The sequence below is a fragment of the Crocodylus siamensis genome, chromosome 3, assembly GCF_052110815.1.
Source record: "Crocodylus siamensis isolate JL-2025a chromosome 3, ASM5211081v1, whole genome shotgun sequence".
Taxonomy (NCBI): domain Eukaryota; kingdom Metazoa; phylum Chordata; order Crocodylia; family Crocodylidae; genus Crocodylus; species Crocodylus siamensis.
The window spans coordinates 175,584,753-175,600,199 of NC_143397.1; the positions used below are offsets into that span (position 1 = coordinate 175,584,753).

The 15,447-nt window shown below is 41.6% G+C and overlaps 1 protein-coding gene across 1 annotated transcript in view; it reads left to right on the forward strand.

Annotated features, from left to right (window-relative positions):
- The window catches only part of LAMA3 (laminin subunit alpha 3), a 209,840-nt gene that overhangs the window by 90,931 nt on the left and 103,462 nt on the right, over nt 1-15,447 (forward strand). The window contains exons 21-27 of the mRNA XM_090039823.1: nt 2,050-2,149; nt 3,000-3,156; nt 6,957-7,095; nt 10,458-10,600; nt 11,309-11,409; nt 11,529-11,682; nt 12,746-12,906. Of these exons, the coding sequence (XP_089895949.1) occupies nt 2,050-2,149; nt 3,000-3,156; nt 6,957-7,095; nt 10,458-10,600; nt 11,309-11,409; nt 11,529-11,682; nt 12,746-12,906 (955 nt within the window). The remainder of the gene's footprint in view (nt 1-2,049; nt 2,150-2,999; nt 3,157-6,956; nt 7,096-10,457; nt 10,601-11,308; nt 11,410-11,528; nt 11,683-12,745; nt 12,907-15,447) is intronic.

Here is a 15,447-nt window from a genome sequence, read left to right on the forward strand (position 1 = left end):
TCTTTTCCGAAGATTCTGACCTTTTCATTCAATTCGGATTGGGAGATTTAGCCACTAAATCAGGCCCAATCTCCTCTAAATCGAATCACCACCTGAAGCTTTGCACAGTCCTAATAGTGAGCTAAGAGCTTTGCTTATGAATATTCCCTCACTTTCCCTGAGGACCTCTATACCAATGGTACTCAACCTAAAGTCTGTGGGCCGGATCCACCCCCTAAAGTAACTGCATCTTGCTTGCAGCATGGGGGATCAGCGACAAGCACCTCAGCTTGGTATTTCTCCTTCTTTGTCCTACGCCATGCTACTGATCCCCTCTACAGCCCTTTGTGCTCTTTCCCTAAGCACCTGGCTCACCAATGTAAAAAGGCTGAGCTTCATGGCCCTTTTCAGTCAAGCCCCTTTTGCCCTCTAAAAGAGGTGGCAACAGGGCCAATTTTCCACAGTGCACACTTCCTTTCTGACAAAATCTCTTCCCTCTCTTTTGGAGGAGCAATATGGTTGTAAACAAAGTTGAAAACCTTGCTGTATATCTCTATAACTTGGTTAGTTTATCCTTCAAAATACCTAACTAATCACAAGAAAGTCTTTTTTATAACTAGATATATTTGAAAATTATTTCTTCTTTCACTTTTCTTCTGGGACCTGAGGTCAGAGTTATTTGTTTTTCTTGCAAGAATTAATAATAGCATTGATACCTGCATGAATTGCATTCTGCTCTGTTTAGTTGTTTGTAACATCTGCAGGTGCTGCAGAAAAAAACATAAAAATGCTGTATTCAGGTCCTGGCTAATAATAAACCAAATAATTTTCAGATATAGTTTCTGTTTTAAAGCTTTTCTGTTAGGGCCTAATTCAAAATATACTGGGCTTTGTTAGGTTTTAAATAACATGAGGTTCTAAAACGTAGTTTTGAATCATGTCATTTCTAAAGATCCATAGGCTTACTGTGCAGAGGTAAAAGCTATACCTAAGATTTTCAAACCTAATTTCCAAACCAGGGATCTACATGAGAATAGTCTGAATTTCAAAGTTGCTAAGCACATGCAGCTCCTATTAATTTCAATGATATATCTGAATACTTAGCACTCCTGAAAAACAGGCCCACTCATATTTTAGAGGGAAAATATAGGTTTAGACAGGCACTTAGGGTGCCTATACATGTGACCGAAGCTTGCAGTTATGCATGCATCAGGGCAGACTTGATTAAGCTAATTAGTGCACTCCAGCAACCTTGGTGTTGCATGTATTCAGCATCCTTGTGCTTCAAAATGGCAGCAGGGAGCTTTAACTAAAGCCCCTGCTTCTCCTTTGAAGCCCGGGATGCTGAATACATGAGAGGCTCTGGAAAGCAGCTCTAATTAAAGCACACCCCCTCTCCATCTCTGAACTCCTGTAAAGACACCCATACCTGTGAAAATTTTGACCCAGTGTATTTATTCCTTAGTTTGACATCATACACATCATTTTTAGGGATGTCATTTGTTGTATGACAGAAATCCTTTTTCTGGTATCAGCTCCATATACAATATATTTTGTCCATTTGTTTTTTAAGAAATGTAAGCATGTACTACGATACAAATCTGTAATCGTTGCCTGTGTATAATTTTTGCTCAACAAATCAACATTATAGTTTTAATCCATCAGACATGAACATTCTGAATGTTTCATAAGATGAAAAATAAGTTCCCACTCTTTGTATCACTCATCTCTTTTAAAATCATTTTTTCAGGAGCTGCTCCCACTGAATAGAAAATCTGAATAGTTACACTTTTAAAACTTTATTCATAGCTAAGTATGAGGCATGGCTTTCTTTATTACTTAATGTTTTGACCAGGAAAAGAAATTGCATGTATTAAAACATCCTTATGAAATATTAGAAATAATAGAAATATGCACAAATGTGTTAACTTTGCTTTAAAGTCTCAGGGGAGAGTTCAGAGGGTTTAGGAAGAGAACAGTTAATGGCAGGCTAATTAGAGAACTGTATTTTCTGATAACATTTATTACTCTTTCTGATGAAAGCTTTGGCTTCTGATCTTTGCCTGACAGGCTGCCAATGTGATGTTGGAGGCTCTGTCAGTCCTATGTGCAGTGAGCCATCGGGTGCTTGCCAGTGCAGAAAGCACATAGTGGGGCTGGCCTGTCGAGAGTAAGTCTGGCTGTGATGATTAGTTTGTGTTAAAAAAAAAAAAAAATTAGAACTGTCCAGGGCATTCCATGCTCTCTCTTAGGACATGATCATGAAGTTGTTGGTAATATGAGCCAGTGAGTTACAGTATTAACTACATTACTGTTTTGTTGGTTGTTTTTTTTAGCCCACCAGTTTTGTTTCAACTTATGTACACATTTTAATAATCATGTAGTTAACAATTCCATCTTTTGTGGTAAGATATTGGGTGTTATTTCAAAAGAAAACAAAATGAGCAAAGGTTGCTTCTCTGTTATACCAGTTAAATTTAACTGAGAACAAATTTTAATTTATTAATAGAAACATTGTAAATCCTTCCTATGATCATAACCTGAATTATCAGGACTTAATTGTAAGCCCTTAACTTGGAGCTTCATTTTTATCATACAAAGGTCAGATAGAAATTAGATAATGTCTTCAAATTGCTTTGGAAGGTGAAGATTTTTTCTATTCTGCATAGCAACATGCCTCCTAGATATGGAGGTGATAGCTGGGTGACAAACTGCAAATAAACTGGTGCCATAAATTTATAATGCATTTTTTACTTACATGATGATGTTATTAAAACTAACATCAGAATGAATTTGTGTCTTTTTATGTACTAAGTAATTGAGTGACAAATACATTTGGCAAATAACCTGAAACACAGTTAGTTCCAAAATGAATATTTGAGACGCAATCAGAAATTGCAGTTATATTTTTATTAGTATGATGGCTGACAGCTAGGGCATTAATTTTCTTTGATAAGCACAAACCTAAACACTCAGGGAAACTAAATAGATCACATATGGGGGTTTTTTCTTCTTGAAAGGCCTGAAAAGAATTACTTTTTCCCTGATCTACACCATATGAAGTTTGAGATTGAAGACGGTACCACTCTTAATGGAAGAGGAATTCGGTTTGGCTATGATCCTCAGGAATTTCCCAACTTCAGCTGGAGAGGTTATGCAAGGATGTCTTCTATACAAGTATGTCACTGACTAAATGCTACTGAGTACAAAAGCAGCCTTTGGAGTTTGTTCTCTTGGTATTTCTGTACGAGTGTGATATTATTGGAAGAATTAAAAACAAATGATTCCCATACATCATCACAAAAACCTCCCAGGAACCTTGTAGTTTGCAGTGGGTGAGGAACAGGAAAACTATATATTTCAGCAAGATAGATGCAGCTGCAAAGCAGTAGTATGATCAATAGATTATTGGCAAAAGCAACAGCATCCAAGCAAAAGCGTGAGTGGATGCATATGTTTCTGTCTTGTAATGTTTTACAAGATTGTTGGTCGACAGCAGAGAGAGAGAGTTAAGAAAATGCAGTGAAGAAAGAATATATCCTTTGACATTGTGTTTAGGGCAGAAGATAGAACATTCCAACTGAATTATGGAGCAAAGAAACTGTGAATTACAAAATAGTTTATTTGAGGAATAAGGGCTGGCTGGTCTGTCACTGTTCTTGAATGTGTTCCTTGGGTATCAAAGTGGTGCAAATCAGATTCGCCAGTTCCTGGAACTACTGATGGCTGGAAACCAACTGGGTGCCCATAAACTAAGGGACAAGTACAGAATGACAAGTTTAGCCATTTCATTTCTGCTCTTAATTTTTCAATCTTTTCTTCTTTGTTCCTTTTGCCATCTTAGGGGGTCTTTTGGTTTACTTTCCTTTACATATTCACAAAGAAAACTTTTTTTGAAGATGTGATTTCTTCACTTCCACTCTGAATTTTCATCTGTGTGTTTTCACAAGCTTTTCCTCACCCATCTTGTGTTTCACATGCTTAACATTTTATGAAGAAGGTAGTGGAATGAAGGAATGGTAGTGTGTTCATAACTTGACTTACACACGTAAAGCTATACTTACAGGTAAGTATTTGCAGGATCTGCACTCCAGAGAGTTGGATAGCTGAATTATTCCATCTCTTTATTTCAAGAGCCATTCTAAATTTTGACAAGTTTTCCATGTCTTACAGGACATTGAAACATTCATCTTGAAATTTCTTCAAGGATGACAGTCACAGTGCTTCCCTCAATGTAACAGTTTTTTTTCTTGAAGAAGACAATATAAAAGATTGCATGTTGTTCAGATGAAATAACTAGTCAGTGCGTGACCTCAGTGGGAACTATGGATGCCATTAATATAATTACTTAAATTTTGAGCCAAGGACATAAAATTAGGCACTCAAATTTTAAAGTGGTGATTTGAGTGACTTGGCTAAGCCTGTAGCAAAGCTTGAGGAACTATCAATCGTCTCCCTTCAAAAAATAATTGTAAAAGGTTCCTGCATTTGTCCATACTTTTTGTTGAACTCTTCTCTCTGCTCTAGTACCCTTCTACTATATGCTGTACTTCAAATATACATGGCAAGTGTATAACTTTCCCATCTCTAGCTAGAATTCCACTCTCTTGCTTTCCTTTTTTTAATAAAAGAAAGGGGCGCTATAAAAATACTTGTCCCCTCCAGTGATGACAGATTTTAAAAACATGCACCAAATACACCATAAAAAGCCTCTTCTGTTGGTATTTGCTTTGAACTAACTCTCAGAGAGCCAAAAAGGTGACATCTTCAAAGGGATAAGCTCCCCTGGACTTTGTTCTGAGAGGCAGGGAATGAGAAGGGAGTGTGTCCTTGAGAGAATTAATGTTTTAGAGAGGGTGTGTGGAGGGAGAAGGAATAGGCATGTGACATAGTGAGCAAGAGTGGGTTACGAGGGATTGGTTATGAAGAGAGGAGTGGTAGAGTGGAACAAGAGAAGGCAAATCCTTGAGGTTGTGCCAATTTTTCTCTTTTGGTACCCCACCAAAGATCCCTGAATGCTTACCATCAGGAAGTGTTCCCCCACCCCTTGTTGCCAGTGTTCTGCAAGCACTACATAATGCGTTGTGTAGATTGTATCTTCTGAGGACCTCGCTGCCCAGTGATTTCAGAGAAGTCAGTTCAATTGAAGGACAAAGATTTAATGAGAGCCAGCATGACTGTATAGGCTAGGAGATCTGCTGGAGATCGGAAGAAAATTCAGTGACGTTCTGAGATTTCCATATGCTTTTAGAATTTGTTTGGGATACAGGAACTGGAGAAGCTGCATTATTATCCTGGAATTCACATGTGTGGGCAGCTCTTGTGATAGCAGACCTGCTGTAGGACATTGGCTAAACAGTTAAATGCTTTATGACCTCCCTCTTGTAATAGCCATATGTATCTGGACTCAGCTTTTCTGGCCATTTGTAGATGTGCTCACCCTTTTCTAAACCATGTTACCTGATTTGCATCACACAGTTCAAATTAAGTGTTAATAGAAGATCAATGGGGTTTGCCCCCTTCTTACCAGAGCAGTAGCCTGTGTGCTAGGGCAGGGCTGGGTACTTAGTTAGGATACTGATATTTAGTCACCATGAGGTGTTGTTGGCACATTTGACTTTGTAAACGTTAGGGCTGTGCAAAGCTTTGGTCACTGATTCAATTCAGCAGAGATTTGGCCTGATTCAGCATCTGAATCTCTGAATCCAAATTGAATTGGGAGACCCTTTAATCTCTCCAAATCAAATCGGAACGCTCCAAATCAATTCAGAGATTCAATGATTTGGACACGGACACAGCTTTAAATATTTTTTCTACATACCTCAAGGTACCAGGCGGCTCGTGAATGCTGAGATGGTGGGGTGGATTGAGCGTTCCACAGGAGTGTGGGGGAATCCCCAGCGTGCTTGGCAATGGACCTGGAAGTGGATCAGAGGCACTTCCAGTCCAGTTCTGCATCTGCCATGGAGCATGTGGGGGACCCCCCCAACCCCCAGCTTGGTGACTGGTGTCTCCTGGATCTGGGGGGCACCTGGGGTCCCCCTGCAGCTGATCACCGAGCTGGGGAGGTGTGGGGGAGTCCCCTGTGCGCTCAGTGGCAGACCCAGAAGTGGACCATAAGTACTTCCAGTCCACTTCTGGGTCTGCCACTGAGCGTGCAGAGGGCTCTCCCGCACTCCTGTGGGCCACTCCATCCACCCTACCATCGCAGCATTCACGAGCTGCGCCTGGTACCTTGAGGTATGTAGAAAAAACATTTAAAGCTGTGTCTATAGTCGAATCGCTGATTCTCCACATCAGCATCTTCAGATTCGGATTCAGCCAGATCAAATCAGGACAGTGATCCAAATCAGCTAATCGAATTACTGTCCCTGATTCGGGCCAAATCTGACTTGAATATGGCCTGTTTCACACACTCCTAGTAAACATGTTACTTTGTCCATGGTAGCCTCTGTTGTATTGCAAAAACCCAACTGAGTTTTCCTTGAGGGGACTGATATTTGCAATGTTTATCTGCATTCCTAGGGAATGCTTATCTGAGTTCCTAAAGACTGTTTATTCCTAAAAACAATGCCGTATATACTTGTTAATTAATACTATTTAAATTGCTTAATTCGGACTGTCCTAGGCTACATTAACTTTAATCCTCATTCAATGAGGATTAGTTCATTTGGACTGGAGCCAATTTTAATTCAGACTACAGATGTCCACATGTATATAGTGACAGCTGTAGTCCAGATTAAACCTAGAAAAACATAACATCTGTAAACATCCTCCATGTCTAGCTGGTGAAGAATTATTCAGTATCAGTGTTTTCCCTGAGATTGTTTTGTTCTGTAAGTCCATGTTAACTTTTCTTTCCTGTTATGAGGTTTATCTTTGCCAAATAGTTTCTGTATTTTTTCTCTCTTTGGGTGCTAGTCGTAAATAATGTACTTTCCTTTCCTCCCTTTTCCCCCTCCTTTTATTTTTCCCAGCCAGAGGTGGTTGTACCTGTCACTGTGACTTCCCCTAAGCTCTTCCATCTAGTACTCCGTTATGTCAGCCGGGGTTCAAAAAACTCTAAAGGGAGGATCTCAGTTGCTGAGGGAAAACATTTTGACACTAATTGTACTTGTAAGTGAATTAATTTTCTTGTTAGGCTTGCCTGTCTTCCTCCCTCCTACACCAGCATTGCTGTTTCTCTCTGTATTTATCTGCATGTGTGTGCATTTGTGAGTGTTTATTTCATGTAGGAATTTAGTGGAATGCTTGCATGGCTTCTAACTGTTTGTCTATTCAGCTTTTTATGGCTGTTTCTGTTTATTAACTTCCATTTTACAGAAGGAAGTGAGAATGATTTTGAATGTGGAAAAATCAAACCTCTACTTATTTCGCATTATCCTAAGATACATTAACCCTGGAACTGAAATGGCATCTGGGTGCATAACTGCTTATCAGTCTCGGCCTGAAACAGGTAGGTTCAACTTAGCAGCACAACAGAACAGAGGAATATAAAGCCCAGGGAATGTTCAGCCAAGTTAATAATAATGTCGTTTTAAATGTATGCATTTAATAACAACAAGTGCTGTGTGTGTTTTCTAGCATAATTCACTGTAACTAATGCTGCCCAAGTTTGCATGATTCCCATTGATTTCACTAGCAGTAAATGTTTGTTTTTATATATTTGTTTTACCAATTTTTTTCAGTACTGAGGAAGGTAGCTTAGAATGGCATTTTTTTGTGATGCTTTCAATGAATTTTAACAGGATTTATTCTTAGTTGCTTTGATTCTGAAAATGATTTTTTTACTCAGAAATGGCATCTGTCTTGAATCAGTGAATAAATAGTATTTGTTTAATGACAGACTTGATCCACAAAGATTGGGTCCAATTACAGACCCCTAACACAGTTAGCATTTTGGTTCAATATATTATGGAGTTAAAGGACTCCAGATCCTATGTGTTTTTGGTGAGGGGCACAAGGATAGATCTAATTTGGAGGATTGGCTTAGATCAGGGGCAGGCAATTATTTTGGGCGGGGGGCCGCTTACTCAGTTTTGGCAAGCTGTCAAGGGCTACACGGGTAGCCCTGCCACTTGACAGGTGCCGCACCCCCTGGTCACCATCTTGGGACCAATCTCCCAGTGTCCTGGAACCAAAGTCTCAGGGCCAGCACCAGTGGAGCCCAGAGTGGGGTACAGCCTGGCAGGGGTCTGTGAAGTGAGGCTGGACTGCACCAGCAGGGAGAGCGGGGAGCTAGCCCAGCTCTATGGAGCCCCTGCCAGCCGGGACCCCTGTACTCCTGTCACCCTACTCTGGGCCCCGCCAGCGCTGGCCCAGGGACACTGGTTTGGGCCCTGTGAACCTGCTCACTCCGAGTGCCCCCCATCCCCGCGGTACAGGTTGGGGGGACCATGCAGCCCTGACCCCCTGCTCCCGAGCAGGGAAGGAGCTGGCGCTGGGTGTGGGAAAAAGCAGCCTCTCCCCCACCCTGAGGCCAGCACTCCCTGCTGCAGCTTCTCATAGTCCATGTGGGGCTGTCCTGAGCAGGCACAGGCACAGGCACCCCCATGCAGGCTACAAGCAGCTGCAGTGTGGGGCGCCAGGCATGGGGCAGGCAAGGGGGCACTTTTCCCACGCTCAGCATCAGCTTGTAGCCAGCCCCTGCTGCCAGCCTGGGCCCCATGCCGGCTCCAGGCTTGCCCGTCAGGGCTGTGCAGTGGCAGCAGCTGTGGTCCCCCCACTTGCTGCGCTGGGTGGTGTTTGTTACCACTGCCTCTGGGCTGCCCAATGTGCAAGCTCTGGGTGGGTAGCAGCAGCAAACACCGCCCAGCATGGCAAGGGGGAGGGTCGCAGCTGGTGCCATTGAGGCACATCCCTGATGGGAAAACCCAGAGCCGGCACGAGGCCCAGGCTGGCAGCAGGAGCAGGCTACAAGTTGGTGCTGAGTGCAGGAAAAGTGGCCCCTCTCCCACCCTGGGGCCAGTGCCCCGCACTGCAGCCACTCACAGCCCACATGGGGCTTCCTGTGCCTGCTCAGGACAGCCGTGTGTGGGCTGCTAGTGGCTGCAGCGGGCAGTACCAGCCACGGGGCCGGGGGGTGCTGCTTTTCCCTGGGCTCCGTCCCTGCCCGGAGTCCTGCCCCCCTGTTTCCTTGCCACTTACCTGAGGTTCCTGTGCAGGTGCAACCACATGGTCCCAGGCCAGAAGCCCCTACTGGGGCTCCCGACTGGGGAGGTGTGGCCGTTTGGGCCCTGCTGTTGCAGGAGCCTGCTGGGCTTCCCATGGGTCTTCCTGCCCCTGGTTCCTGTCATTTTTGACAGGAACCAAAGACAGATAAATATTAATTTTCTAAATTTTTGGGGTGGCCCCACAGGCTGGATAGAATGGCCTCATGGACTGGATGCGGCCTGCAGGCCATATTTTGCCCACCCCAGCTTAGATTGAACTCTGATTTATGCTTATGTCTATCATTTGCATTATTTTACAGTAGTTACTATAGTGTAGGCATCAGTCCTTTTTATAACTTGGAGCAGACATATGGGCTGCCTCTATATACATGCTAGGGAGTGGAGTGTGGGGGGGAGCATGTTAATTAGAGCAGTTCCTGAACATCTGCTTTAATTAAAATGGCTCACCATCATGTGTATTAAGCGTCTGCACATTTCAAAATGGCTACGGGATGTTTTATCTGAAGCTAATTTGACAAAGTTTACATAAAGTGTCCCTGTGGACATTTTGAAATGCATGGGGCATAATGGTGAGGCAATGCTGGAGTGTTCTAATTATATGTGAACAAGCACATCTATAGGCATCCTATGGAGACTCTTGTGATATTAGGTAACATAGACTGTGTTAAACAGCTGGAGAGAGAGAACCATAGAGAAGTCCTGTCTCCGTCTAATGGTTTCACTAAAGAAAATCCTTTATAGTTTTTACAGTGAAGGAAAACTACAGTTATGTTTTTGCTGTACATTAACTGCCAGCAGAAGTACTTTTAACTGAGTGTTAGATACTAAAAGATTTAGATGCTTGTCAGAATCTCCTGACTTTTCAAACTTTGCTGGAAAGCTCATGAGAACCAGCTGTCTCAAGATGTCTATTACCTGCTGCTTTGGATCAGCTGAACAAACCACAAGAATGGTCTTTTGCTGTGTTTATGAAGCCCCTGCAGAGACAGATACAGTGAAAAACAATGAAAATGTTTCAAAGCTTTCCAAAACTGGCAAGTGGTCAGAGGAAGAAAGAGATGTTTCTGATTTTTCTGGAACATATTTTCTGAGCCTCATGAGAATGAGTAGGACAATAGTCACATTGATCCATAGCTTAATATGTATTGTAGAATATATTCCAAACGTGTATTGAAAGAGCAGTACTAGTCAGTTGCTGTCAAGTCTAATTTTTGTGAATGAAAGCATTAGTTCTGAGAACTGGGATGGGAAAATGGAGTCATTTGACATAACCCAGTATTTTTATTAATTCATTTTTTGTGACAGGGGCAACACAGAGCAAAGAGATTGTTTTCCCACCCAGCACGGAGCCAGCTTTTGTCACTGTCCCAGGAAACAGCTTTGCGGAAACATTCTCACTTATTCCGGGAACGTGGATTGTCAATATCATGGCAGAGGAAGTCCTGCTGGTAAGCAAATGAATGAGGAAAATAAAGGACTTGTAGTTTCTGAGAATTGGGAAGAGAATGATAGAATTGTCCAGAGTTAGTTGCCAAGTATAGTCTTATAAAGGATGTGAAATTCAGCAGTAGGGGAGAGCAGGAAAATGTTATTTTGAAAAAGAAAAATACAATGTTATAGTTTGGCATTTTACCCCTCTCTCTCATCTGAATTTCACCTGCTTAATTTTGTGTTTCACACTTCATAACTATGCCTAGAGATAAAACTAATACTAATTATACAACTCAATATGCTATGGCTGGATTTTTTAAAATCCACAAATACTAATAAAAAATCAATAATCTTCAGATTTTAGCCAAATCTGAGTGACTTATCCAAAGTTGGCCTCAAGTCCAGTTTGAAACTCTTTCCACAAATAACACTGCCTATATATGTGCTCTGGAGTGGAGGGTGGGGGCTGGGGGGCCTGTGGCTTTTTAATTAGAGCAGCTCACAGGATCCGTTCTAATTAAAATGCCCATTGTGTCTTGTGTATTCAGAGTCCTGTGTTTCAAAATGGCAGTGGGTACTTTTAACTGAAGCTCATTCAACAAACTTCAGTTAAAGCGACTCTGCCACAAAGCTGATTTTGATTTTCCATCAATTCATTGTAAAAATGGAGATACTTACTTACTTTTTGTAATCTTTTGCGTGGTCTGAGCATTCTTTGTTCCTAGGATTACATGGTACTATTACCTAGTGATTACTATGAAGCATCCATCTTGCAGTTACAAGTTACAGAGCCTTGCACTTATTCAAGACGTGCTACAAGAGATAAGTTAATATATACACTTTTATAATAAGCCAATTATTTTAGGTAATTCTAATGTTACTGTTTTAATTTTATAGTTGGTAATCATCGTCATTCCTGTGTTTTTATTTTTGTTTTTTTTTAAGCTGCTTACTTTATCAGCATTTGCCACTGGACAGATTTTCCTGTGTCCTCAGTTCAGAGGCAGCATATTTTATGCATGGGGGAGAATACAGAAAAATAGGTGTTCAACAGCCAACTCCTGAACATCCAGTGATGTCGCATATCTACGGAAGAGAGGTCAGATTCTTGTAGACCTACTAATGGATGTTGATTTTAGTCACATCTGTATTGCTAATTAGAAACCTCTTGGGAGAGATTCTGCTGGAAATTCAGAATAGCTCCTTTGGCTTCTGTGAAGTTACTTGGGATTCACAAAATCAGGACTTAGAATACAGTTCAGTGTACTGACTGTTCTTACACCAGTCCTGCAACAAATATGAAACTATGATTTGAGTCAATATTTTAACCTAATGAAGGTAAAAAGTTTCCTGAGAATTTGTTCTCTGAAATCCCTAAGTTTTAGATGAGGTACTGTCAGATCATTTCCAAAATAATTACAAAGTTTTTCAGAAATCATGGCTTAAAAAGGAAATTTTTTAATTCATAATTTTTCTTAAATGCATGTGTACACAGTTTACTAACATGGGCATTTAAAAAAAACCCAAAAAAGCTGAACAATTATGCCATCATCAACCCCGTAAAACAGTCATGTTTTATCCTATATTGTTTTATTACAGCAATACCATTATGGGAAAAAATAACTTATTTGATCTAATAACTTGTATGGGAATTACACAAAAGACAATGACCAGCTTTGTCTCCTGTTAATGTTCTGTTCTGCAGTTTGTTCTTGAAAATGTGTACTAAAATAGTAACATCCTATATCATAGGCCCCAGTTGCTCATATACTTACGTTTGTAAGTATTCCTGTTGAACTGTGACTAATCAGATAAATAGAAGTGGATGCTTACGTTTTCACAGGATCAGGGGGTTAGAGAACAAGTCTGTTTAGCATTAGGATTATAACTTCAGTTATACAGCATCTTACAACAAAAAGAAAAACACTACAGCTGTATTACATTTTTCACACAGCTTTCCCAAAGCATTATAATAAAAAGATTTTTTTCAAACAATTTGCATGAGAGAACTCGAAAGATGACCGCAAGTTTGGTGGTAGGCAAAGTAATCTTTTATGTACACTTTTAACTCCACAAAGCCAAGTAAAGCTTGTGTAAAGTGTTCTATAAACCTAATGATTGTTTTCAGTGAGATTCAGATTTTTTTGTTCAACCTCTAATAGATCGATTTACAGCTGACACTGAACATTCCCCAAGTTGGTCGCTACGCAGTAGTGCTTGAATATGCCAATGAAGATGATCAGTTATACACTGCTAATGTGGTGATAAACAGCCCTGAGCCTGTTATGGAAGCCAGAGTGAACATTTATAGTTGTAAATACAGGTAGGGATTTCAGAAATAATCATAGAATGATTAAATTATCAGTGGGAATAGTGTGATATACTTTTTAATAACAGATATCTTTCTGATGTATATGAATGTACATTGATGTATAATTTGCTTTTTTTCCCCTAGAAGTTTTAAATCTTCTGTATTACTTGTTCATACATTGAATCATACTTTTTTTTTTCATTCTTTCTCTTTAATCTAGCTTCTCAAGCTACACTCTGTACCCTGGTATCTATGCACTCACTATTTGCTATAGCAAACTGGGAGATGGATATTCACACAAAATTTTGCATCTTAGAATGCTATTGTAAGTCTCTATTAAGTACAGCATCCTAGATTTTGAACACGTACTCACACAAAATGATCTGTGTGTAGAGGAGTCCACCATGTGGCAGGATAGTTGCACTGTCTCAGTTGAACTTATCAGGAACAATTAGTACAGCCAACAGGCTCTAGGCCAGAGGTTCCCAAACTTTTTCTTACTGCATACTCTCTTCCAGATTTGCCAGCTGCCTGTGTACCCCTGCCAGCATATGTTTATATTTTAACACCTTAAATGCCAATTATTATTATAATAAAAATTAAATCATTACACACTTTCTCCCACGTACACCCCGGTCAGGTTTTGTGTATCCCCAGGGATACACGTACCACAGTTTGGGAATCCCTGCTCTAGACTAACAGATTATAAGGGAATGCAGTTTACTTTGGTTGTCATGCGAGAGAGTTCTCTTGGTGCTAGGTGCTTGGACTGGCTATGCCTATTTAACTCAAAGCACATCTAGGTGACACTAGTAAAAATATTAGCAGCCAGTTGACTGTAGGATCCCTCCCAATTCTTACAGCAATGGAGCTTCACCACTGAGTGCCTAAAGATGGACGATTTTCCTGAAATTTTCATTGTAGATGAAATGTTAGGTTACCAGATTCGTATGTATTTATTTATAACAATATAAATATGTATGTGTAACTTCTGAAAGAGTGTGTGTGCTGTGCAACAGGTAAGCTATTCCTGAACTGGAGTATATGGCATATGACATGTAGACTTCATAGATTTCATAGACATTAAGGGTTGGAAGGGACCTCGGAAGATCATCGAGTCCAGCCCCTCGCCCAAAGGGCAGGAAGTCAGCTGGGGTCATAGGATCCCAGCAAGATAAGCATCCAATTTACTCTTGAAGGTGTTCAATGTAGGTGCTTGAACCACCTCCAGTGGCAGGCTGTTCCAGACCTTGGGGGCTCGGACAGTAAAGAAATTCTTCCTTATGTCCAGCCTGAAACGGTCTTGTGGTAGTTTATGATCGTGCGACCTTGTCATCCCTTGGGGCGCTCTGGTGAACAGATGTTCCTCCAGATCCTGGTGGTCACCCCTGATAAACTTATAGGTGGCCATCAGATCACCCCTGCGCCTGCGCTTTTCCAGGCTAAAGAGCCCCATGGCTGTCAGCCTTTCGTCCTAAGGTCTGTTTTCCTGACCTCTGATCATGCGTGTGGCTCTTCTCTGGACTCACTCAAGCTTCTCCACATCCTTTTTGAATTGTGGAGCCCAAAACTGGACACAGTACTCCAGCTGCGGCCTCACCAAGGCCAAGTACAAGGGGAGAAGGACGTCCCAGGATTTGCATGAGAAGCATCTATGGATGCACGCCAGCGTTTTGGTCGCTTTAGTAGCTGCGGCATTGCATTGCAAGCTCATGTTTATCTTGTGGTCAATGGTGACCCCCAAGTCTTTCTTCTGTAGTGCTAGGAAGCATAGCACTGCCGAGCCTATAAGGATGCTGCAGGTTTTTCTTCCCAAGATGGAGAACCTTGCATTTTTCGGTGTTAAACACCATCAGGTTTTCATCTGCCCATTTGCTGAGCCTGTCCAGGTCAGCCTGGATCACCCGCATGTCTTCTGGCGTGGATGCTTTGCCCCAAAGTTTGGTGTCATCGGCGAACTTGGCCAGTCCACTCCTGACTCCAATGTCCACATCATTAATGAAGATGTTGAACAATATGGGTCCAAGGACAGAGCTTTGGGGGACCCCACTGGTCACAGGACACCATGATGAGTAACTGCCATCAATTACAACCCTCTGGGTCTGACCACGGAGCCAATTTCCCAGCCAGCGGATCATGGTAGACCCAAGGCCACCCTATAATTAACTTCAGCCGGTGTTAGTAGTAGATGATACAAACTAGGTCCTGGAAACACTTATTCCCTGGTGACCTACCCAGAAGTGTAACATAACAACTGAATGCTCCAGGTAATACTGCCATGTGGAGCAGCATGACTGACTGCATTGCTGGTGGCAGAGTAGTGGCTGGTCCAGTAGCAGCCACTTGTGTTTTTTCACCGTCCTGCCCTTGGTTACATTACTGTAGAGACCTTCCAACATGCATAAATTTACTCACAAGGGCAAATGTATGCAGAATGTTTGGGTCCCTTTCACTGCAGACAGTTGCCTTATTACAAGCCTGGTATAGAATGAATGCTAATTGAGAGATTAGAAGGATACGTAGTAAAGACATGGTTGCCTCTGAGGTAAGATT